At 36.7% G+C, this 26807-nt stretch overlaps 1 protein-coding gene across 1 annotated transcript in view; it reads left to right on the plus strand.

Annotated features, from left to right (window-relative positions):
• The window catches only part of LOC149302566 (progressive ankylosis protein homolog), a 45003-nt gene extending 20458 nt beyond the window's left edge, over positions 1-24545 (plus strand). Inside the window, exons 2-12 of the mRNA XM_089482263.1 lie at positions 8070-8286; positions 9287-9405; positions 10038-10121; positions 12312-12482; positions 14096-14230; positions 15406-15498; positions 16318-16413; positions 20752-20881; positions 22917-23040; positions 23647-23746; positions 24429-24545. Coding sequence (XP_089338389.1) covers positions 8070-8286; positions 9287-9405; positions 10038-10121; positions 12312-12482; positions 14096-14230; positions 15406-15498; positions 16318-16413; positions 20752-20881; positions 22917-23040; positions 23647-23746; positions 24429-24545 — 1386 coding nt within the window. The remainder of the gene's footprint in view (positions 1-8069; positions 8287-9286; positions 9406-10037; positions 10122-12311; positions 12483-14095; positions 14231-15405; positions 15499-16317; positions 16414-20751; positions 20882-22916; positions 23041-23646; positions 23747-24428) is intronic.
• The last annotated feature ends 2262 nt before the right edge of the window (positions 24546-26807 follow it).

The raw sequence follows: 26807 nt of genomic DNA on the forward strand, positions 1-26807 counted from the left end.
TTTATTTAAAGAGAACAAACGGTGCCTTTGATGATACTTCCACAGCTGTAAGCCATACCAGAAAGAGATAATATGCATTTTTTTTAGGATTTGTCATTGTCAGCAGGATTTTGCTTGTGCGGGAAATAGGTATTTCTACAGCAGTCTGAAATGTGAGCGGAAATATTTGCCTTCAGGGTTGGTTCTTGGTTGCTATCCTGTGTTGTTTTGTTTCAATGATCACATCCATTTATCATTAAATGTTTCGAACCAAAATATTTGAACTACTGTAATAGTTTAATAAATAAGAGGTATTACATTTACCGGACCCATTTTTATTTAATTACTTTGCGCCTGGAAACCATTTATTAACTAACTTGTTTTGCTGCACTGTTTTCCATTGAATTATTCAATAATTATATCAGCTTGGCTGGTATTATGAGGTTTCAATACAAAAACAGAAAACAACGAAATCTAACTCAATGTTATGACTGTGCAAACAGTGTAAAAAATAGTGACAAAACACTGCACATGAAAATTAGTGCATCTAATGTAACACTAAACAAGGTGGTTCCTTCAATCGCCTCACCGCTCCTTAGTGTTGTGCACACTATACCCAATAATAAAGTGTTAATATAAAATTGCAAAAAGTATTGTGCACACACCTGATAAAGCAAAATGCTTTGTGTGACATCAGAGCATGTCCAGTGTTGACAAACTCTGTTTGTTTGTTTTTTTAGTTTGGGGAAATTTGAAAAAAAGTTATTTTTTAACTCTCTGCAGTTCTAATATCATGAATTTCCTTGTTGTTTATATATCTACTTTTCTTAAAATAACCTCTGTATAGATATTCTGTTCTTGCCTTGGGCGCAAAAGGAGCTAGCTACGGCTTTGCCCCTCTTGTTCAGCGGGATCTTTAAAGTCAGAGCGGCGGATGATGTTGCTGACACATGTAGTGTGATGCTGTTTGGGGGGGCAAAGATATCACTGAGGACCTGTTTAGGACCAAAATGGCTCTGACAAGCAATTTGGAGGCAAAAATGGCACTGACAGGCTGTTTGGGGATAAAGCTGGCACTGTAGGAAGTGAGTGACTTGTTATATGGTGAAGTCGGGGGGCCAAAAATATTTGCACCCAGGTGTCAGTGACCCTAGTCTGCACAACACTTTTCTACACTTTATTATGGTCTTACTTGAGTATATCTTCCACAATACTAATTTCTATTTTGTATTAACACTTTATTGTCGGGTATAGTTTACGCAACACCAATTGTTTTATGTTTAAATTATTTTAAATGTAAGCATGCCTTCACATCCATTAGTTGAACCCAATTCATGTATTAAGTTCATACATTTTGCTGCCGGCAGAATTCTTTCGGAAATATTTAAATTAGATATAAAAGAATAATTTTGTCTCAAGTAAGTTGTTGTCTGTGGCAGTAGGTGACAAAAACTAGCATAAAAAATAATTTTCTTTCCCTAAAGTCATCTCTCCTTCGACCCGTCCATATAAAGGCTGCCTGACTAAATCGACAACAGTCAGAAACTTAACGAATGGGAAGCACAAACTGAATGAGGGGGAATAATCAGGAAGTTTAAACATCTGTCTCTATGTCTTAATAACATACAAACTCCCTGGCACCTAAGAAATAAAGCTCTAAACTTTGCATTATTTCTCAAACTCTGTCTATAATATATATATATATATATAATTAATGTAGTATTATCTTTTATTTACATAGCACTAACACATTAACAGCACTTCTTAATTGACAGACAAACAACAGTTAACCCTAAAAGAAAACGTTGAGGCCTTGAGTATACTATTGATCAAGCACTGGGTGAGATGAATATCTGCTCAGGAGATGCATTGTGAACAGGATCTCTCTGAGCTGGCATTCTCCCAGATTAGGGAGATTCTTAAACAGTGAATAGGAGAATTAACAATAAAGGATCTTTTGACAGAGAGACAAGAGGCTGCTCACATGGCGAATATAGACTAGAGAGTGTTTAACTGTAATATTATAATGATAGGGTTGATATTCAGCATCTGACATGAGCTCTCCAGAGTAGATAAAGTTTATGATACACAATGCATTCTCTGTATAAAACAGATTTGAATGTCAAAGTTGAGTTTATTTATTTTAATTATAGAGCCATTATTTAGCCAAAACATGAAACCTTACCTGCTACACATAACGGGATTAACGATTCCTGTTTTCTTGAAGGTGTACCATAATAGAAATGTTGTGTTGGGACCATGCCACAAATAACTTTTCCTTGCAACGTAAGCTGATGCACATACAGGGGTTTCTAATACACACTGAACATTTTAACTGCGAGTAGCTGAAATTCAATAGATTTTGTGGCTTTCACAGGACACAGTAATTGCCAAAGTATTGTGTTTTTATTAAATAAAATGTATATTGCCATTGTCACAAGTTGGGTCTAGTCTATCTAGGTTGTTTATGTTATTGAGTTCCTGAGCTTTAGGTAAGGATTAAGACAGGTGTCTTAAGAAAGAAGTTCTGTTTCATCGGTGGAATACGGATGTTAAAACTGCATGATTTAATTTGTCACTGTTATGTTATCTTGAACCAGACACTCTGTCATTTGAATACCAGTATTGTAATCCAATCAATCACCAATTGATTATTTTGCCTATGCCCTTCCTGTTGTAAGTGTATGTAAACCCTTAAAAACCCCAATAAAGAAGCTCTCCCTTTGGAAGACATATGCTGTCTGCTTTCTTGGGGACTGATTAGCTATGAGCTATCTCCCTGCATCTTAAGGCTATCCTAAAGCGGCTCTACATGTAGGTCTGCCACACAAAGCCTGACCGCTCTTCTCGACTGTTGCAACCCTGCAAGGTTTACCATGAAAGGCTTACCTCAGGGCTGGAGGCATCTTGATTCCCCATTTCCCTGGAGCCTTGTTTGGTGATATATTTTCCTTTAAGTGGCTTGTGCTTTTGAAGAAATGTCACACATTCTGTCCACCTTTCAATACAATCTAAAGTTTTGGCAGAAACAAAAGGTGAGGGGGGGCCCTACTCAAACAAGCCTTCCAATGGAGTAACTGTAACAAGAAAGTTGCCACCCAATATTTTGTTGATCAAAAAAAGTTGGAATTATATCAGGTTTAGATTAAACTCCAACAGAGTTACTGAGATAAGCATAATTTTATTTCTGAACCACTTCACCACATGAAATCTTCATGTTATGTACGATGGGTTATTATCCAGTTTCTAATGTGCTCAGACACTGATGAAATGAAGTCACAGGTTGTTTACCAAGCTGTACCATGGGTGTGTAATAACAGAATCACACTGTTGGAATCATATTCAGAGGTGGATATTTCCACTAGACTGAGGTTAGTAGAATCAGCAAGATTAAACACTCCGATATTCCATAAATAACTCCGGATGGACCTGAGACATTTTCCACCACTTAATTCTTCCGGACCTTCTAATAGATATGGACTTCTTGTCTCCGCTTTCTAAAGTTTAACCATTTAAATGCTCAACCCTCTCTGACACAGTTATGATTACTAATAAAATCTTTATTGGGGTAAGCTTTAAGTGCCCTATAAATTCTCATCAGTGCATTCCACAAATTCCATCCTTCACTGGGGCTAACTGGCATGAGTCTGCAAGGCTGCAAAATGCAGATAAATGAAAGGTGGCACAGTAATTAGCCTTATGGGGACATTTACCTATATCTTTACAATAAATCTTCTGTCCTAACATAATCACCTGCAAATTAACCATAATCATTTTATATATGGATATTCTCAAAAATCCATTTGTATGAGCATGGATTTTTCATCTATGAAGGTTAATATCAGCAGTGCTTTTAATTACATCTAGAAGCAAGATTATCTGCCTTTTAAGAGGCAATCTAAACATTATTTATTATTTATTTATACGGCACCATCACGTTCCACAGTGCTGTAAATAGGTAAACAGGACACAGCAAAGTAGTGCATTGCATAATAATTTGGATTTACAGAAAGGTACAGAGACCCTATTCAAACATGGTTACAATCTAGAAGATAATCTAGGTGTCATGATCCTTAACAGATGGACTAGAATATGCTTTTTTGTCACCGTTAATGACACCCGCTTCTTATTTAAAGTATATTTTGTGTTGAGTGCTAGATGTCATCCACAAACCATTCAATGTATAGATGAAAAAACACACACTTTTTTTGTAGGGAGATAATGAGACACAGAGTTAACATAGACCTTGATATGCGTGGACCTGAGCTGAAGAATGCAAAAGACTGGCCCTTGATGTCCCCTTTGAGACCAAAATATTTTAGTTCATAAAAGGAAAACTTATTTTTGGTGCTCCTGTGAGTTGAAATGTATCCTTAAGATGGTTGTTTACCTGATGTACGCACATGTTTGATTTTCCAATACTTTGTATTTCTTATTTAAAAGAACGGTCCAAAAAGTCAAGAGGAGAGATCATCGGCTTTCACAATCAAGGAACAGGATACAAAAAGATAGTGAAGGCATTGAATGTTCCTAGAGACACAGTTTGAATAGTTCGCTACGTTAAAATTAAACTTTACACTACCTGGATGGGACAGAAAAAGGAAGCTATAGATGGCTGCAACCACATATCTCAGAAGGCAGGTTAAGAAAAACTGCAACAGGCTGAGTTTTCAGTAAGCACAGTAAGGCTCATATTAAACACAGTAGGTTTCCATGCAAGAACTCCAAGACATACACCACTACTGACCCAACAGCACACGAAAAAATGGCTCCAATATGCTCAAAATCATATAAATAAGCCACAGAAGTGGAGCTTGGAGCAATGGAACAAAACTGGAACTTTTCGGCCTGATGGGCCAGTGGTATGTCTGGAGGAAGAAGAATGAAGCATACGCTGAAAAGAACGCCTACAGTTAAGCATGGTGGTGGCTTGGTGATGCTCTGGGAGTGCTTTGCATCCTCTGGCAGTGGAAGCCTGCAGCGTCTGGAAAGCAAGATTGATTAATTGAAATATCAGAAAACCCTAGATTGATTAATTGAAATATCAGGAAACCCTAGGGGAAAACATCATGCCATCTGTAAGCACGGAAACCCAAGAATATTACTGAACTGGAGGCCATTGCTCATGAAGAATGGGCTAAGATTTCTCAGGAACGCTGACAGAAGCTAAAGTCCGTCTATGCATCTCGTTAGCAGTAGGTCATAAAAGCAAAAGGGTGCTCTACTAAGTACTAAAGAGGCTTGCTATGAGAGGGTTGAATAATTTTTGAGACTGGCGATGTCATCATAATTTGCATTCTCAGGTGAATTAAAGGCAACCATTTGAAGCATTTTTTGTGTTGAGCTATTTCAATTGCTTTTGATTGATTTGTTAATTGCAAACAGCTGAATGTCTGTGATCTTGAGAATAAATCTGATTTGCAATGGGGGGTTGAATTTTGATTGCAACTGTACATACATGTGGTTCTCAGCAGTTGATTTAATTTACCTGATGGGGAATCTAGCCCTAGGAATTCACATTAATCCGGCAAATGATTAAATCTCCAGTTTACAGTACGGTTAGGTTTTAAGTCATATTTGGCACACAGACACATAGTGATTGATTGGAATGTTCAGCTCCAGTCACTAGCATGGAATTTCAAATAAAGTGTATTGAAAGAAGTGTAACTCCAACCATTCATAGTAATGAATGCTCTACAGCAAAATTACCTGAAATATTAACTCAGTTATTCCGATGTCTTTCTCCTTGTAATGGTAACTTTTCTGGAATAATTAATCTTCACATATGTTACAAAGCAAGGGTCTTATCACCACCATGTTTCCAAGTCCATTCAAAGCTAGTGAGCAGGGCCCACCACAATTTCTCTCCCTGTTAAAATACGTTATTTCTATGTATAATATCTGGAGTCAGCATATCATAATTTATTGGTTTTATAGCAATAAACAGGGTATATAAAGTCGTGTACATTTGCTGAGCATTCACTTAGCCATTAAGAACCAAAATGGCACTAATAAAATGTCCAGGGGAAGTCCAGTCTACCACTCCTGCTTAACCATGCTGTCTGTACTGGCAATGCGTAATAACTGCACCCATCCTGGCAACCTGTACTTTAATCCATCTCAGATATAGAATAACAATTTCCTGGGGGTGGGGGGAGAAAACTGGACATAAAAAAAGAATACAGTTTTTCATTAACAGAGCAAACAAATATTTTCATATCCTTTACATATTTTGAGCAGGGCCCTCCTCGCCTGTTCTGTAAGTGAAAATGTTATGTAATATACTACTTGTTATGTCCTGTCTACCCATTGTACAGCTCTACGGAATTTGATGGCGCTATATCAAACAATAAATAATAATAATATTAGAGTAAACCTTTTAAATTTACATTCTCCGTGAGACTTATGGCTAACTACTTATGCAGAGTTTTTTTAGATGCCCACATAATTTATAAAAGATGCTATGCCTTCTAAATTGTCTCTTGTGCTCTTAGCTTATGATTAAGTTTGGAAGATAAGCTCATTATCCACAGACTAAAATGTGATGTATCACATGCTACCTACCAGTTTGTACCTTCCTAATTCAACATGACTTCTCTACATCGCATCATCTAACGGTAGATATATTAAAGGAATGCATTTTAAATGACATAACATTGGATTATGCCTCACTCAGTTACAGCACATTTTAGTTAGGACTGATTAACCTGTCATTGCCATTTACACTCAACATATGAATGCCATTAAAAAAGAATAGTGGCTGTTGCCGCCTAATTCCCAACCTAGCCACAATCTTAACAGCTTGTTGTTCATATCATTAGCCCTGTCCTTCACTACCTATTCCACATTGTGGAAGTGATAGCAACTGTGGTGTGTTTTTTATCTCCAATAACTAAACAATACATGTCCCAGTATCCATACAATAAAATAGCTTTGGCTACATGCAAAAGTGAGACCGACTTTAATTAAAAATACAATTGTGAGGACTAGACTGTTCCTTTAACAAGTTAAATCCACTCTGGCCTACCTTGCAACAAAATGTTAGACACCAAAGCTCACCAGAAGCAGGAGTGTCCTGCATATGCTCTTTATAGAAGAACCCAAGAAGGCTGTATTTTATATTACGGTTACCAGTGGGTTAACCACATATTAGCCAAAACATTAACTACCTGGTTTACAACTTGTGGTCTTTATTGTGTAGTCAGAAGAGCAAATAGTCTGAAGAGTCATGAGGAGACTCTGACTGACCATTATGGCGTCATTACTTTGGCATTAGTGAAAACCACTGACTGGCCTGTAGGCGTGAAGTCTCCTTATGATTTGTAAAGCAGGACGATGTTGTTTTCTTTGGAATCACGGAACGCATTAGTACACTATAAAAAGGCTCTGACATGAAAACAAATGATTTAACTTCATAAAATTAACTTTATCAGAGTTGAAAAAGGGCAAGTGCGTTTGAAAACAGAACAACTGAAAAACATATTTTGTTTTAACGGAAACGATCCTTTTATCATGGTTTTCAAGATTGCTTCCTTGGGTGCAAGTGTAGGCTGCACTTTAAATTACTTTTCTATAGAAGGATCCCTGTAATAATCAGGTCATGGCTAACCGCTAAGGCTGTTTTTTGTTTTTTTTTAATGGATTTCTGAATTAGTACTTTTAAAGGTAACAGCAGTATTTCAATGTGTTAAACAATATCTAACTCGATGGTTTGCATGTTGCATTTAGTTACCCGTTCTTTACTCGTTCTTTAAATTTCACTATTAACTGCCTACATAGAGTAAACAAATACGACAAATTAGATAAAAACATATGTAGACAAACAGAGAAAGAGCTGACAAGAACGAGCAACCATTAATCCAAACCAATAACCACTAACCCCTTAAAATTGACAGTCAAGTAAACACGAAAACATGTATAAATAATTAAAAAATTCTGAAAAAGCTTGTAATTTGAAGGAGACTGTCAAGTTAACTATTTATAATAACTATTTGCATTCTATAAAGGAATCTATTTATGCACTGTTCTAGTTTTCTTAAAATATGAAATAAACGGCGCCTCCATTTAACTGGAATTGTCTTTCTTGACAGGCTTTAAATCGTGGCATTGCTGCTGTAAAAGAAGATGCCATCGAGATGCTTGCCAGCTACGGTCTGGCATACTCCCTAATGAAATTTTTCACCGGTCCCATGAGCGACTTCAAGAACGTAGGCCTTGTGTTTGTAAACAGCAGAAGAGACCGAACGAAGGCTGTACTTTGTATGGTCGTAGCAGGCATTGTGGCAGCCGTCTTTCACACCCTAATAGGTATGTAAACTAATTTTAATGTTTGCTTTATTTGTACCGGCTTTCCAATTTTGTCCTATTGTCTTCCCATTTTGCTGAATTGGATGATGCATGAGCAGACTGGCATGTACCATAGCAGATCTGCTTATTCATAACAACTAGCGGGGGGATCATTGAAACATTATGAGCTTACAGAGTATGTTGACTTCGAGTAAGTGTGACCTGCAAAGTAGATAAAATAAAATGCATAATTTATTTTATGAAAGGGGGCATTTGATCAATTATGAAATTAAACCTAAGCATATGTAATATATAAGTCTTCCTTGAAAAAAAAGGGATAACACAAACTTAAATCATAGAAAAAAAAAACAAATATAAAAAGCTCTTTTATTTCAGAACTAGGAAAGTTTTGTATAGTGACATATTTTGGCACAAAAGTGTTACATTCAGCACAGTTGGTGGAAAGGCAGCTTTAACTATTATGATGGGGCAGATCATCTTAAATTAAAGACCCTTTTTCTGCATCTATTACTATAATAATAACTAATTATAAGTAACAATTAATATAATTATGAGGATTGTTCCAATGAAGATTTTGTCAACCTTTTTATCCAGAGACACACTTTAATGCCAGTTATTTTTTTCGCTTCATATTCGGCTAATGTCAACTCCAGCAGACTAACCTGCTGATCCATTGTCATTTCTGTAAAGTTCAGTTTTCTCATTTATTCGGAGTCTTTCTTTATTCTTGCTTTCCATCAGTGTGCGTTAGTGGTAACAACTTAACAGAAAGTTTCATTAAAAGAAAAAAAAAGTATTTGTTTTATATAATATGAAACCTTGTTTTGGAAAACATAAAGATGAACATAAAGATGGCTACTAATTTTAAAAAATGCAACACTTTAGGATGCACGCAAACAATTGAATAACTTATAAAAGATCAACAGAATGGCAAAATCTTTTATACACCATTTAAAAATTACAAATCAGTATCATAAGGTATATTCATTTATCTTTTCAGCATATAGCGACCTGGGATACTACATAATAAACAAGCTTCATCATGTGGATGAGTCTGTTGGAAATAAAACACGAAAGGCCTTCCTTTACCTTGCAGCTTTCCCGTTCATGGATGCCATGGTAAATTATAGATAATCCTCATTTTCTATAAAAAGAAACTGCGTAGTTTATTACGTCTGGTCCGCAAGGCACCATAGTTATCCAAAATATTTTAGCTAAGCATTTGAAGACAATCATGTCCACATGAAGAGACACGATCACAAGATAAGCCGAGACAAAAGTCAAAATCTCTCATTCTTATCCAGAATTCCCCATTCTGCAGCAGATAACATTCTCATGTTTCCATATTTAGCACCAGAAGATTTGTCTTAACTGACTGAGATACTAAAATGTTAGAGAATCTGAACATCACTTTGAGCAGCTAATTTGAAAATCTGCAGTGTTGAGAGGGCCTGTGAAGGAGAATTGGGGGCCAATTTTGCAAAACACTATAGAAAAAGTTTTTTTTTTTATTTGAAAATGTTTATTTTTTAATTCTTCTAAATTACAAGTAGAAGAAACTCTTTGTTGCATGATCAACAGCACAGGTCTCTCTTCTCCTGCTTCTTCTATTATGAACTAGAAGGTGCAATCTCTGATGTTAAAGCTTGTTGCCTGAGTCCTTGGTGATGCCTAGACTTGCAGGCTTAGTAGCATTCCTACATAGTGACGCCATTGACCCTGGTCATTTCTGTTAATTTGCTTTTTTTTAGGCTTGGACACATGCTGGTATTTTACTTAAGCACAAATGCAGCTTCCTCGTTGGATGCGCCTCCATCTCTGATGTTATAGCACAGGTAAAATAACCAGCTCCATTGTTGTAATTCAGATTGAAAATACATACGCAAACATTGTGCTCGTTATATTTTACAGGACCTTGTCAGTTGTTTGGGCAAAGTCACTTTAAGAGGTTCTAGCATTAGAAAATTAATTATGTATACATTTCAAAATAATGCCTTCCAGGGTCTGATTGAGTCATGAAAAAATACATTTTTGTATTATGTTGAAGGTGTAAAACGAATGTTTATACTTATGAAAGATAAAAAGTTTTGCTTCTCTTTATCAGAGCCTATTTCATAGAAGCTTTATCAGACCAGAGTCATTATATAATTAGAGTGGATCTGTCCATTTTCTTAATTCTTGTGTTTTACAGTTTTGTACACTAAACTTAATGAATGACATTTACAAATTAAAAACCTATTTTAAGTTCCTGTTCTCAGGATCTCCTCCGATTAAGTTGCAGTTATGTTGCTGGTTGTTGTGGATTGGTTCAAAAAGACACTGTAGGCTTAACGAGAAGAAGGGTAGAACTTCAGAACAGGAAATTGATGGTATAATGCGTGCTCTGCCACAGGCTGCTGTCATTTTCAGTTTCCATAAGACAAACTAAATATCTCAAAAAAGTATTTAACATACAAAAATCACAAGTTCTAGATCATTTTAACACAGTAATTTCTTTTGCAAAAAGCTATGATAGCTATTAACAGTTCCTCTTTTTATCGCACACATTTGTATAATATACTTGCACATATTGCATTTTACTTTAGAACGCACATCTGTTTTGGTATGATCCACCATATTGGCATATTATAGAGTGTCTGCATGGTCTACTTGCGTACTTATTTAGCCTGTCAGTAATGTTATATTTTAATGCCTTGTGGTAATTTCCATATTGCGTTATCCAGTTGATAGATTTAAAGAAAAATATTAATTGGTGGCTAAAAGCGAAAGTTACGTTTGTGAGATACAGATTTTGGAATTATATAATTTGCGAAATTATAATTAGGTAGAATGCAAATGCTAGTATTCAGTAAATCAAGACAACTGTATAGCCAGTGATATAGTCTAATTAGGGAAAGTATTGTGGCGTTATAAAAACAAAAAAATCTTTGAAAATTCAAGGGTATACTAAACAGGGTGAACATATTGCAATTAATATATGTCATAAAAATGGGATTTTTTATACAAGTTTAAATGTGTATGCTTTTCTAAATAAATCAATACCATAGCCTTTTGCACTTTAATTATCTTTTGTTTTTTTCACTATCTTGGTTGCTGTGATACAGTTAAATACTTTATGATTTTCCCCATTGTTTTGTACTGGTTGCTTTTATTGGGGAAAGATACTGAATTGATCTTTTACTACATAGGTTTCAATGTGTAATTCATTTTTTTTAATCCTCCAAACATATTTGGAGCATTTCCTATAGTGTAGTTTCACATTCTCTTTGTAGAATGGTGTCAAAAAGCATTCTCATTTGCATTCATTTACAAAAAAATACAGGGCTTAATTACTTAGTGACAAAAGACTGGAATAATAGCTAAAATGTATCTTTCCAGCTTTGTCATATGGCTGAATGCTGCTTAAGCAGATCCATTTGTACAGTATTATGAATAGATTCACAGAGATATCTTGATGATGTTTATCATATCTCACGGCCAACACAATTATGTCTCCTATCTGAAAGGGCGGCCTTGGTAATACAAGTAATCATTTATTAAAGAATGGGCTTCATTTTTTTTTTTCTTTAAAGGTCAAATGTTTTATAGTGCATTGGAATTCTATAGTATTTCTATAATATTTCTTACTAAGGTTGATCAATAAAGTGAAGTCATCAGTGTTGCCAGATCCAGCCAAAGGTCAATGTAGAAAAGGAGCAGAGACTAGATTCTTAGTGATGAAAAAACTCCTCCAGAGGCCATGCAATTATCTACCATACCTGGAGCCCTCAGGAGAAATGTGGAGAGTTCCCAGTTGTAAGAAAATAAAATCTAAATAGATGAATAAATGAAAAGAAGGATTTCTGAAAATACAGAGCTGACCTTGGAGAACAATCCCATCCTATTGTGGTTCTCGTCAATTAAAAACAGCACGGTATCATCAAATGACCATATCAAATAAAAACTGTTAAGTTGTCTTTAAAAAGTTTCTGTGTATAATGTGCTCACTCTTCTGGCACTTACCTCATTTGTTTTTCTTGTTCAAGGTCGTGTTTGTTGCCATTCTCCTCCACAGTCACCTGGAATGCAGGGAGCCTCTGCTTATTCCGATCCTTTCATTGTACATTGGAGCCCTTGTCCGCTGCACAACATTATGCTTGGGTTACTATAAGAACGTACATGACAAGATTCCCGATAGCAGTGGTCCAGAGTTAGGAGTGAGTATGAAATGAGAACATATATGCAAGTTTCATTCTTTATTGTTCTGTAGTTGAATGTTCTATATATTATTCAATCAGTTATTCAATATAGTTTACATAATTGCAACAAAATAGCTCTTTCTTCGAACATTGTTTATTTTGTTTATCATTCATATGCAGCCAGACCACAATATCATTTAAAATGTACTCTAATGTGAATCATGTGATTATATTCAAGACTGATAATCCATACTGTGCCTTAATATTTTTTTAAACACATGGATACATCATTCCTAAGATCAAGTCCCTCTAAAATATATCATTTAAATTATACATGTCGATTTAAAAAAGATAAAAAAGTAAATCCATTTTATTTTATTTTCACTAATGTAATATATTCAAAATATGTTGAATAATCATAATCAACATAATTAGAGACTTGATAATTTATACGACTATCACATTTTGTTTAGTGTACATTTCCCAGTTGAATGACTTACCTGTCATAGTAAAGTTTATGGCTTAATTGCAAGAGGACTAAGGATGGTTAACATCAATAACTGTCTTCATTAATTCATTATGTAAAGGTGATAAAACACCAATAACAATGTAACTAAACACAGTAGACTGCCAAGGAATAATACACAGTCATGACTATATAAAACAACCGCTACTGCAACACATGTATAGTGTAAGAGCAGTAACAGAACCTTCACCTGTAAACTACATATAACATAAATGTTTATAATGCAACATGTCTAAGTTGATTATGTTCTATAGCACCTGTCGAATGGTTTCCGACTAGGTTTCAGACAAGGTTTCAGGGTCTGACAATTAGGAATCACAATCACCCAGAGACTCTCTGGGATTATGGGGCCCCCATCTATTTCACTCCTAGCTGCTGCAGGTATCCCGTGAAACTTAATGTGCCGCATGATGTAGATAAGCATTTTTGTTAATTACAGCTGCTGCTTGGAAATGGTCACATGGTGCTGAAGACTGATAGCTGTCCATTCTATGGACACTTCTATGAAATATAGCATTTTGCACACATACCTGCCTTAGGCTCTTCCCCTCCATATGTATCCCCTACCACTGTCCTTTGTACCCTGCTGTGTTTTCCCTATATAACCAGGCAGTGCCACGTGGCTGCAGGAGAAAGCTAGAAGGACACTTCCCTTGAATGCTCTTGAATAGGAACATTAGTTTTCATCTCTTCTACATATGCCCATCCCACCATATGAGAGGGCTATGGTCCCCAGTGCCATCTATCCAAAGAGTCTACATGCATAGAGTACCCAGTACTCCGTTTTTTTTAATCATTAAACTTATTTTGACTTTGCCTAGAAACAATTCGGCTGATGGAATTTCCAACGTAAAGCGTAGCCAAAAAGATTCTACCATTTTTCATGGTACCATAAATGTGGCCCAACAGCTGCACTTATACGTTAACTGATTTACACTGGGCTTTTTTTCTGCACTTTATGAGCTGTCTGGATGTGAGGGTTTTAAATTTGTAAACTGAAAATGTGATGAGCCATCTGAACAGGAAGCGAGAAAAATCCTTTTGCTTCTGTTGTTTTCCTGACCTGTTTTTCATATGGTGTGCTTTTTTCTCTTTCATTCTACAGGGAGATGCTACAATAAGAAAGATGCTGAGTTTTTGGTGGCCTTTAGCACTAATATTGGCTACTCAGCGGATCAGCAGACCAATCGTCAATCTCTTTGTCTCACGTGATTTAGGAGGTAGCGCAGCAGCCACAGAGGTGAGTTAGTGCAAAGGCACAAGGTATTTACATTAGTATATTTAAGAGGACAAACAGAGACACAGCAGGTGGAAGAAAAAGAATCCTTACACTTAGAGTATAATTAAGCCTAATAGCCACAACCATACACACAAAACACCAATACATAGCGCTGGCAGATTCAGTTACAATACGGGGCTGTAAAAATAATTAACAGTAATATAAAATTGCCTTAACACAAGGCTTAGGGGGGTATAGATGAGGAGAGGGCCCTTCTCTTGCAAGCTTACAATCTATTAGAAATCTCATAGACAGTATAGATGGCTATGTATTAATCCCCCTAATATACAGTGTCCAGAACCTACTGGGTACAAGTTTAAATTGATTTTTAATGAATTCTCAAAACTCTTAAGAAAAATGGGCTTGTTTGCAATACAATTAATATGTGAGTTGTTTTGGTGTGTTAGTATGTAATAAAATCAAGTATTTTATATGTATATGTTTCAGATGTAGTGAGAAATAACGTAGCCCAGTTAAAATGCAATTCTAATGGAGGTAAATATAGGATTTTATCAGCATATTTGTTTTAGGGATAGTTGGATGAATAATAAGGGACTATTTTAGCATAGGGAAATGTGAAAACAATAAAACACTAACAAAAGTGTGTAGTGTATTTTACAACATGGACAACCAATCGATAACTCAGCTGATTTTCTGGAGCCACAAATCCCATGATGCTCAGCAGGCAATTAACACACTTCTTGTTTTAGGTTGCTAGCTGAGCATCTTGGGAGTTTATCGAGATCTTTCTGTTGACAACCCCTGTTTTACAAGCAACCCTGCTCAAGTATGACAAGCAAGAGACAACGCGAGTCTGGTCTCTCTTATGAAAAGTTAACATACTGAAAGATTTTCTTCTTGGGTCCTTTAGAAAGTTTGCTCCTCAAAAAGGTGGAAGTTGAACCATATTATTGGCTAAATGGGCAGTTGACCTTTGGTTAAACTAATTATGAGGGAGACAGAAAAGGTTTTAATCTTTTGACGGAGTTTAACATAAACATATAAGAAAGCCCCATATTATTCCTCCAACTAAAACCTCACTTTACTTGGATTTGCTTCTTGGAAGCCATTTCTTGCACGTGAGTACTCTCTGGCTCTCCTGTCTCTTGAACAAATGTTTTTCTCCATTTTGGTAGGCTGTGGCGATCCTTACTGCTACATATCCTGTTGGACACATGCCATACGGTTGGCTCACTGAACTCCGAGCTGTCTACCCTGCTTTTGACAAGGTGAGAAACATTGCAATTAAATGGTCAATATTGCCATACCTAGGCACTCCTTTAATTGCTTCCTCATAATAGACCTTTGAGTGCTACCAGGCAGTAAACCACAAAATAATAACATCCAAGTGATATTTCACAACAGACCCTTTAAGTTAAGTTTGGTTATGTAATAAAAATGGATCTACAGCTTGACATTTAAACATCTCATACATACATCATCCACAATTATTTCTTTTGGCTTTTAATTACAAAATACAATGGATAGCCAACTCTCTTTCATACAACATGTTCTTCATTGTTTGCATGGTCATAGCAAAAGACATACTAATCTTCTCTGTACAAAATGCAAACGGTGCTTCACACATCTGTGTCCTTTATGATTCCACACTCTTACTATATATAGTCATTGGGAAAACTCAGTTTCCAGTTTTTTTCGCCAAGACGGCAACGACCTTTGTGATGGACATTTAATCATATGCTGCTTAGCAACCAGTGTTTTTTTTGTTTTCTTGAGTTTTTAAGAATATCTACTACTTTCTATTTAAATTCTAAAATAAAGCTGTTTTCGGTTGTGCCTTATATAAAATTCCTTGCGCACATGCATAAAAAATATGCTGTAACACCCATACTTTGACAAGGCCAACGATAAATCTATTTAAAAAAAATATTTGACGAGTAGTGGAGTCGATTTTTGCCTCTTATTTTTTTTTAGACAGTGGTATTACAATTTATCAGTGAGATAGTTTTATTGGGTTATACAAATATTTGATTTGTAATATAAATAAACCAAAATAAAAGGTTGTTGCTGTGTTTTTATCTCCACAGAGTAATCCTACCAACAAAACGGCGTCAAGCAACAGCACAGTGACCAAAACCCACATTAAGAATTTTACTTTCTTTTGCATGGCTCTTTCCCTAACGGTAAGACTGGTAACACTAATAACCTTTTATCATATCGCATAGTATGTCCAGCTATCTTACGCTGAATTTAGAAAGGATAAAGAACAGACAACAAAGAAAGTGCTTTATGCTATATTTTCACCTTAAGGAGTTACCATATTGACACCATAATCCATCTAAAAAGACCAAATCTGAATATCCCTTAGTCAAAGCTGTTGCCTCCAACACAGCCGTTTTTCTAAATCAGTTTAACGCAATGAAGATTAACTAGAGCATAGTCTTTGTCAATTAGTTGTCAGCCCCGGAATGCAGCTTTTGAAAATGCTAAAACCAGAATTTGACAATTTGTAGCAACAGTGACCCATGCAGTCACTTTGTACATATACATGAAATAGAAGACATACGTTGTATCAGTATCCATAGAGTGATCGTATGCACTGCATATGATAGCTGAAAGGCCCCTTTAAATTTTTTTGCAGAAGCCCCTTTCTTTTCATTTGCCCCTACTCCCACCCTGTAGTGCTTTGTGGGAGATGTGTGTGTACCACCAGTCAGCTCCAGAGCAGGCTTGGTGAATTCTCCTTGCAGGGTTCTCATAGTGCTCCCATCAATTTAAATGGAACTTTTTTAATGTCACTAATTGGCTGAACTACAAAGCTTGAGGTGAGTCTTATTTGTCTTTCTTTAGGTTGAACGAATGCATATGAATGCACTTACAAAGTACGTTCATAGTCAGTGATGGTTCCGGGGTTCTTCTGGGACACAAGATGTTGAAAATATAACATATTAATAATGTAACATATTAATAATGAATACACAGTTATGCTAGCAGCAGAGAAACATTTAAATTTAACTACAGTTTAGTGTTTATTTTTTTTAATTGCTCAGTTTCATCACATTGCTCCCTGCTCTTTCTAAAGCGTATGCGTGTGGCTTTTACCATTTAAATGGGGGCAAAACAGAGAGACACAAACAGCTACATCCAGGTTCAGTTTTTCCCATTAGTCGCACTCATATTGTAAACATAGTCAGGTCAGCCTCGGTGTCACGCTCCCAGTTTTCCTGGCAAAAAAATATAAATGCACTGCTGTGTATCTGGGAAGCGGCTGCTGAATCACTGTGGCAGAACTGCTGATAAGGTCTGTTAGTGTCAGCACCTAATGACCGGGACAACCCCTGTTTGTTACATTACTCAGTGTAATCCCAGTGGGATGAAAGGAAAAAGAGAATCAGGTGAGCTTAATGTGACCAGGAAATCATGTGCGCATAACACGTTGTGGCGCAAACAATGCACTACGTGAGCTCTCTGCATATGCCTGAGTGTGTTTGGGGAGATGTTATTGTAAATTTATGGTAACAACTGTACAACTGGCTAATAGTCCGAAGCCCAACATCTTTGTTATGTATTGTAACAGGAACCATGGAGTCTAGCGGGGCGTCCCTGGGTTTAAGTAGCTGCTCTGGATCTCAGAGTAACGATGCTCTCCTGGAGAAAAAAAGGGTCTCCCTAAGTATGGTACCACCAGTCACGGCGATACACCAGCCAGTTTGCAAGAGAATACTTTATTGGGACTGGGCATAGTTTATAGCTCCACTGTCCCAGGAGAGGGAAATTCACAAACACAGGAAACAGGAAAGTATTAGACCCTGAGTCATTCTTAATACACATAGAAATGAACAGGGTGAACGTACAAAATATTAATTTAACCCCTGGAAATCAAAGAAAAATTGCAGTCCCAAAAATGTTCACAAAATGGGGTTCAACATCCATTACATGTATGTGTAGATAGATAGATAAACACAGATTGTCCCTTTTGGGTTGAAGATGGACATCAGGACATCAGTGCCTGTATAGTATGTTCAGAATGTACAGAAAGACATATCTTCATAATCATTGTGGAGGGTAACATACGCTACAATGGTGTTTGGAGGTATCACCCAGAAGCAGCCTACTCAGACTTGCTGAAGTTTTTGTATACCAGGGTGATCTCTGAATACACATACACTAGTACAATGTACACAAATTTGGCACTCTAATGGTAATAGATAATGCACAATAATGCCTAACTGCAATCATCATAAGACAGAGGCAGATTCTTCCTGAGAAGCTGAAAAATTGAACAGTGGTTGCCATCTTGAGCTCCAGCACAGTATTTGTAGTGGCAGAGCAGGGCTGGACAGGTTACACTTAGGAGGAGGACATGGACAACAAGGAACAGGTGCTGGAGGAGATGTGGGCAAGTAATGTGCAGAGTATGTGGCACCGTCTAAAAGGCTGGCAGGTCCATACAAAACACAGTACTTTTTTTAAACGTGTGAGTAATGTTGCAGTGTGAGATCACAACATATGAGGAAGGAAGGAGCCCCAGATATTCTTTATTTGGCATTATGTTAGCTTAAAGGGACACTCCAGCCATCAAATGCACTTGATAGTGAAGTGATGAATTTTCAAAGCTGAGTAGTGCTTTAATAGCCCGTATGGCAATAGCCCCTTTCCCCACCCATCAGCTATTTACAGGAGACATGTTTGGCAAAACAAATGATATACTTACAGCCAATCAGCACCAGCGCTGCCTCTGCGAGTATTTCGGCATTTTCCTACCATGTGCAGAAGCTAATATGTGGCACAAAACATCAGAAAGAAAATTGTAAAAAATCCATTAGATATTTAGTGGCTTCAACTTTCCATTTTTTCATTATTGGAGCAAATTTCCTTTAGCCCAACCGTATTATTATAGGACAATAAGAACACATAATGATTATGTGCTGCTCTGAGTAGTTTGGATCTTTTGGTATTGCTTTCTGAAAGGACTTCTTAGTGATAATAATGACACTTGTGAGGAAAACCTAGTCTAATGACAAGAGTAAAGCATTGCCGTGTGATAATTGTGGACTCTAAAAGACTATTTTGTGTAACCAGAGGTAAGATTGATTTCCTTTTTACATAAAGTTCCCCTAAGCCAAAGATCCAATGTGGGTCGAATGCACAATTAAATAGCACTTGCAAGAAGGAGCCATGACCCAGCAGTCGAGTACATATAAATGGTATCTCTTACTGTAGACGCAGAATGAATACCAACAAAGCTGCTGGTAACTAAGGCTTTCATAGACTGAACAGAAAACTGCTAAATCTGATCCTCATTCAGACTAGTGATTGCTCATGTGCAGCCTGGAAGGCATTGCTTGTCTGCCGATATGCCTTCTGTAAACCTTCTCTTTGTTCATTCTTTTTTTTTTTTTTTTTTAGAAAACAGATAAATTACAAGTAACAAAAATAATGCCCAACTGGAATGGTGATCTTTTGTTATTAGCAAATTATATACTGTGATGCTTAGAAATGTTCTATATAAATGATCCAGTATACATGTACAATATTACCAAAGAAAGGTCATAAATGGTACCTGTCGTTTTGGCCCTTTGGTTTGAGCAGTAGAATGTTGGCTTTCCTGACCTTTTCTTGTTCTACCAAAATAGTAAAAAAACAGCAATACACAAGAATTTTCACAATGAGTCGAGTAAAATCTAACACAAATAGGTCAATTCCCTAGCAGCCTGTTGGAATACTCATGAGGGCATCATGGATAGTTTTTTGCCACTGTGCACTTCCATGTTCATTGTCCATAGTAGTCTATACTCTATCTACCAAAAAGGTATAAGGTTTGGGTGGAGGACGTTATGTTAAACCTATGGCATACAACTATTACTCATTGATGCAAAATTACTGTATAAGTTCTTAAAAAGTAAAAAATGTTTAAACACTAAAAAGCTTCTGATAAATTTCTTGTATTCATATATGTTTTGTTAGGAGAAAATGAAATGAACAAATGCAGAAGTTTTCTTAGCCTAACATGCTACAGTACGCAATGTTTGCTATTATTGATATTTCATATTTTTTGTTCTGATAAGAGTAATGATACATTAGCTTGTAACTATCCTTTCAGAATAGTAAGGGAAGCATTGATCTATTCACGTTCACTAATATTTTAGAATATTAAGACACTGATACCCCTGGTGGTGTCTCTGTAGAATAACATTTGTAATTTTTCGTGTGATTAAAATAATGTTGATGATAATTAATATTTATTACTATTATACTGTAAATAATGTTGTTTCTATAATATTAAAGGCAAGCCTACTTTTGAAATTCAAATCAGGTTTAGAAAATATGGAAGGATCCTGAACCTTAGCTACAACCCCCTCCCCCCACCGCCAGAAGAATGTAAAAAGATTGTAAGCTATTTTGAGCAGGGCCCTCCTCACATATTTTTACCTAATTTACTACTTGGTATGTCCTGTTTACCCATTGTACAGCGCTACAGAATATGATGGTGCTATTTAACAATTTTTCTATATCTGCAGCTATGTTTTTTGATGTTCTGGACTCCAAATGTATCAGAGAAGATCCTTGTAGACATCATCGGGGTAGATTTCGCATTTGCAGAGCTTTGCGTCATTCCTTTGAGACTCTTCTCCTTCTTCCCAGTACCAGGTAGGACTAATTAAAGTTTTTCTGCAGTACATTCTCTGCACGAATTACAGTCACACTATTCCAGACGAGGGCTCTTTTACATTTATAAACAAGTGTACCCACATATAGCTGAATAAAAACAATCCTTTGCAATATATTACATGCCCTGATTTCCGGAGCAACTTCTTTGTATCAGATTTCCCATTTTCTTTCATTTTAGACAGACACACAATTTCCATCTGACTAATGTCTATGGGGGGGGAAATGTAATTAACCCCTTAATGACAAAGCCCGTACATGTACGGGCTCAAAATGCATTGTTTTCAATGGGTTTAGGGACCACCCATTGTCCTTAAGCGGTTAAAAAAATAGGCCTTTATTACCATAAACAAATCAACCCAGTATGATGTTGCCTGTGTAGGCAAGAGTTGTGTTTTGTATACATTCATTCTTCAATGGCGTAATCATGTGTACAGAATAACCACCTTACATCCCTATAATTGTACATATATATACCGTATTTGCTCAATTATAAGACGACCCTGATTATAAGACAACCCAAAATCTGAATATTAATTTATGAAAAAAAGAAAAAGCCTGAATATAAGACAACCCTACAGTAAAAAAGTTTTACCAGTATATGTTAATTCATGTAAACTACGTGAACAATTTTTTGTTAATAAAAGCTATGATTGAGAAAAATTTTGTTTTTATTTCCTTTTTTTTTTCCAACCTGCCCCCCCAGTTATGCACATCTGCCCCCAGGCTTGCCACTCTGCCCCAGAAATGCCTTATACCCCCTATATGCCACTGTGCCCCATGATATGCCTTTTGACCCCCTAGGTGCCACTCTGCCTCCAGAATTGCCTTATACCCCTATATGCCACTCTGGCATTTAGGGGGTTAAAAGGCATATTATGGGGCACAGTGGCATTTAGAGGGTTAAAAGGCATATCATGGGGCACAGTGGTATAGGGAGGTATAAGGCATTTCAGGAGGCAGAGTGGCGTATAGAGGGTTAAAAGGCATTTCTGGAGGCAGAGGGGCATTAAGGGGTTAAAAGGCATTTCACAGAGCACTCTGCCTCCAAAAATGCCTTATGCCCCCCATTTAACACTCCCTCCCCCTCCCTCCTCCAAACTTACCTGAGCTTCTGAGTCCCCGGTGCGTAGTCCGGGCAGCGTGTAGAGCTCTACGCGATTAGCGTAGAAAATTTCCGCTGCAGCCCGGAGGAGGTGCGGTTAGCCACGGGGTTGTCTGGGTCCTTCGCGCAGACCTTCCCCGGCTGTCAGAGATCACGGGGAACTCTGATCTCTGACAGCCGGGGAAGGTCTGCGCGATGGACGCAGGCAACCCCCGCTGCTAACCGCACCTCCTCCCGGCTGCAGCAGAAGTTGTGTAGGCGAATCGTGTAGAGCTCTACACGCTGCCTGGACTAAGCACCGGGGACTCAGAAGTACCGGTAAGTTGGGAGGGGGGGGGAGACAGGAGAATCCAGGTCCCCTGCATCGCTGCGGGGGATCTGGATCTTAGTCTCATAGTCAGACCTTGTTGAGGTATGATTATAAGACGACCCCGATTATGAGACGAGGGGTATTTTTCAGAGCATTTGCTCTGGAAAAAACCTTGTCTTATAATCGAGCAAATACGGTATATATATATATATATACATATATATATATATATACTCAAAAAACCGAGATAGCCATTAGGGCATATGTGTATGTCCAACCTTGTTGTGGTTTTTGCTCATCCCCCACACACCAAAAAATAAAAGAATCCGTAAACACTGCAGTTTACCACATTATTCAGATTTATTGATGAACATAAATAAAAATGTAAGTACCTCTTGATGACGTTATTATATTTAAAAATGTTTGATAAATGCCTACAATCAAAAGCTCCTACTTAGCAATCTGGAAACAAAACCATTGCATGCAAAAACATAGGAGCTTAATGTTGGCAAATACACCTTATTAATTGGCTTCCACTTCTCTGAATAAACTTTCTTTTTCAATTTGTTAAAATGACCAAATTTTTCATGTTCCTATTTCAGTTACTGTGCGGGCCCACTTAACTGGTTGGTTGATGACACTGAAGAAGACATTTGTGCTGGCGCCCAGTTCTGTTTTAAGGATTATTGTCCTCATTTCCAGTCTTATCATCTTGCCTTACCTGGGGTAAGTGCTTAGAAGAACCATACCTTTCATGCATCGGAAGAATTTAGTATTCCTAGGTTATCAGGGACAATGCTACGTGAATGGGGTCTGGGAATTAAATTTAAGGAGTAAATAGCATGTCCAATACCAGATTTAACATGTTATGGTCTGTGCAGTATAGATTGATTATTATAAATAATACATACACAAACTATATATCCTCTGTATAGTTAGATCTCACTATAACGCTGGTGGTTCAGAAACGGGGAGGAAAGGACACAAGAGGCAAAGCCTTGATATACATTGAAAGTATCACAGTTACGGTAGTTATTTGGCCCTTAAACGTACATGAACATTTGTGTACGTTGAAAAGATTAAACAGAGCAGCATTGTATTATTGTTCGCAGTGTGATGGGCCTCTATATAAAATGATATAGATTATGAGACTTTACTTGAAATATTGACGTTGGGCTGCTCAAAGAGCAAGTTAAGCCATCTGTACGAACAGCACACGCACAGCACTTGTATTGAAATCGTTACTACTGTAGTATGTGGCCGTTTATGCAATGCATGTATAATATATGTAATTTTTACATGTTTCTTTTTTTGTGCCCCCCCCCCATGCAGCGTACATGGAGCCACATTAGGCGTAGGATCACTTCTGGCTGGCTTTGTAGGCGAATCAACTATGGTTGCTATTGCATCTTGCTATGTATACAGGAAGCAGGTAAAACTACATTTAAATGATCTCCTTCTAGGCTCCCTATTAGGGTACATAGTAAAAATAATGTATAATCTCATGTTCACATACATGTCATTTTGTGTATATTTTCAAAAGAAATTGGTGTGAAGTTAAACCATTTAGGAATATAAATGTATAAAGCAAACATCAAATGGGTATTGATGCAGGTTGCATGCTAACAAGCTACATAAATGCTTTTTCTTTTGTGCTCCACCAAATATTAAAATCGCCCATGGGAATGGAGTGTTGCTTTAATTTCCTGTTCATACATTGTAATATATTATTTTTTTTTTATTCATTTTGAAGTTGGAGAGGTAGCTGTGAATGAAAGGCAAGAAATGTGTCTCACTTTGGGGAGTATAATGTCACTTTCTGGTACTATCAATTAACAAAGCAGGGAATAGACCTGTGCCATAGAGGCACACACATCCCACAACCTCTGCTAGACACCAAGGACATGTGTCTCTAGGAGGGCACATCCACCAGACCTACTGGAGATTATCAAACAATGTCATCTGCTCAAGACAAATAGTGTACTGCTGCAAAATTATTTTATTTTTAGTGTGCTGTGTGTGTATATGTAATTTTTATAGTAGTAGATTACCAGTAGTAGATTTTAAAATAACTTTTCACCTTTAAAAAACATCACAACTTCCATATCTCCTAGAAAAAGAAGGCAAAAGAGTCTGGAAACACAGTGGAAGGAGAAGACTCTGCGATGACTGACCTGCCTCCAACTGAGGATATTACGGACATAGTTGAGATGAGAGAAGATGGAGAATGAGTTAGAGTGCAAGAGCTTCGCAAGAGCAGTCAGTATGGCCCTCTATGCGTTTTTTATTTACGGATCCATTGTATTTTATGGAAACTTAGTTTTAAAGACTCCAATTTTTAGCATACTGAGTATGCTTCTCACAGAGTGACCATGATTTTAACAATACTTTATTGTCATCCCAGCCACTGGACTCTGGACTGGAAGTGGCAACATGACAGAGGAGAGACATTTGCCACTTGACATACTTCAGCATCTGTTAGACAATCTCCATTTGTCAACCAAAATCGCTCCTGTCAACGCTAATAATGAAGCTGCCGTCCTAATAGTTCACTGTAAGCCCAACACCTCCATTTTCAGGCTCAGAAGATGGCCCTGTTTTATTTCGTGTGTTTTCAACCAAACTGATTACCTTGTCATGTATTGTGAACAATTCAAAAGTGCAAAAGGGATTTACTTTTAGAAAATGCTGTAGTGACCAACAAGGCTGTGTAATAATCAGAAAGCAGCCTGGGTATTTCTCATGAATCATGTTAGTGGGTATGTGATGTCATACAACCTGGGGGCACACTTGATGTTTGGCCAAAATCCCAAATTGCTTGGTGCACCGGCCGGCTGCACAGCAATTACTTACACTATGCGGGTGTCTTTATACCACGTGTAAGCTATGAGCATCTTTCCCTATATATTTTCCATTTCAATAGCTACTCGGCTTATAAATGTTTAGCATGCATTTCACTTGTCATTATATTTTCTTAACAATTATATTGATTTATACTTTTTATGTCGTTACATAAATCTCAGAATGAGATACTATATTGGGGTATAAAATATAATCTGGTGCCCATGAAAATAATTCAACATCAAGTTCCGATAAGGTTAATTGATGCTTATTGTTACCAAACAATCTTTCTACCACAACCAAAATATCATGCTTATTTGGAGATAATAATCAAACCCTATGGATGGTAACTTTCCTAACATTTTCATATCACAATTGTTTTCCTTTTTTTCCTTCAAAGAACTGTACTTATGTTATATAGTATATTTATCTAGTGCCATAAATTATTCATGACCCCCGTAGCAACAATAAACCTTCATTTCATGCTTGTCATGTTTTTATTATTGTGACTATTTTGATTTTATTAAAAGGGACGATATTAATGTGATTGAAAGACAAGCTGTCCATAAAAAAATGTTTTGTAACATAGCAATTATATAGATACGTCTCTATATCAGACAGCATTCCTTATGACTGCATGATTCCAGCAGTGGTCTATGGTAGCTCACTCTACAGGAAGTAATCTAAATAATGAGTGCACAGAAAAAAATGCTTCCCCCATGTCCTGAAAAGGTTTTTTTATTTTTTATTTTGACAAAGCGTTGCACATAAAGATGAAATGAGAAAAACAGCTTGGAAACCCTGAATAACTGAGAAAATAAGTAACAGTGTTGTAGATAAGCCCTTGTAGTGAACATGTCTATGATGGCGTACTATACTCTAAATACCTATACTTTGGGATAGTATATGACAATGTATCAGCCACATTTTCCATGTGAAGTTGTGTGATGTATACATCTACCATTTACAATCATACTGCAATTATTCTGGTTGTAAAGAAATGACAGATGACAAATGGAATATTTTTTTTAACAATGTTTTTCTTTCGGTACTTGACTAGAAATATAATCAGCAGTATTTTTTTGAATATTTGTGAATATATTTAAAATGTGTACGGGATTCCGATTGTAGACTTCAAAAAAAAATATTTAAAAAAGTGTATTTGGACATGTTTAATAACACATTTACTGAATGGTTGGAGGGTAAATGACTGCAAGAGTGAGGTTTTTTTTTAGCTTGTTTGGAAATTAAAGGGAATAAAAATATAATAAAATATACTAAAGTAGAATCAAGTCTCTGTTTATTGCATATAATGCTAAAAAGTATATATACCTTGATTACAGCTTTGGTTATATAATATGTATCATATCTATTAGGCCGTCATACAATCTCATATTTACTGGTAAAGAGACATGCCATGGGTATGGAAAGTGTGGTTAAACATATAATGCAGTCCTACTTACTAAAAATTAACAGTACAGAATAACCCTTCCGCTTAGATATGCTATACAACACTCCATATGTGATACGTAATTTAAAAAAATAAAATATATAAATAAAAAAAAGAACAAAATAAGAAGAACTCAAGCTTACAGGAAGTGAGTTGGTTCCCAGTTACTCACAAATGCGCATTCAATCAGTATCCCTCATCG

The sequence above is a fragment of the Sceloporus occidentalis genome, unplaced genomic scaffold (genome assembly GCF_023333645.1).
Source record: "Sceloporus occidentalis isolate IW3139 unplaced genomic scaffold, rSceOcc1.0.p SCAF_18, whole genome shotgun sequence".
Taxonomy (NCBI): Eukaryota; Metazoa; Chordata; class Lepidosauria; order Squamata; family Phrynosomatidae; genus Sceloporus; species Sceloporus occidentalis.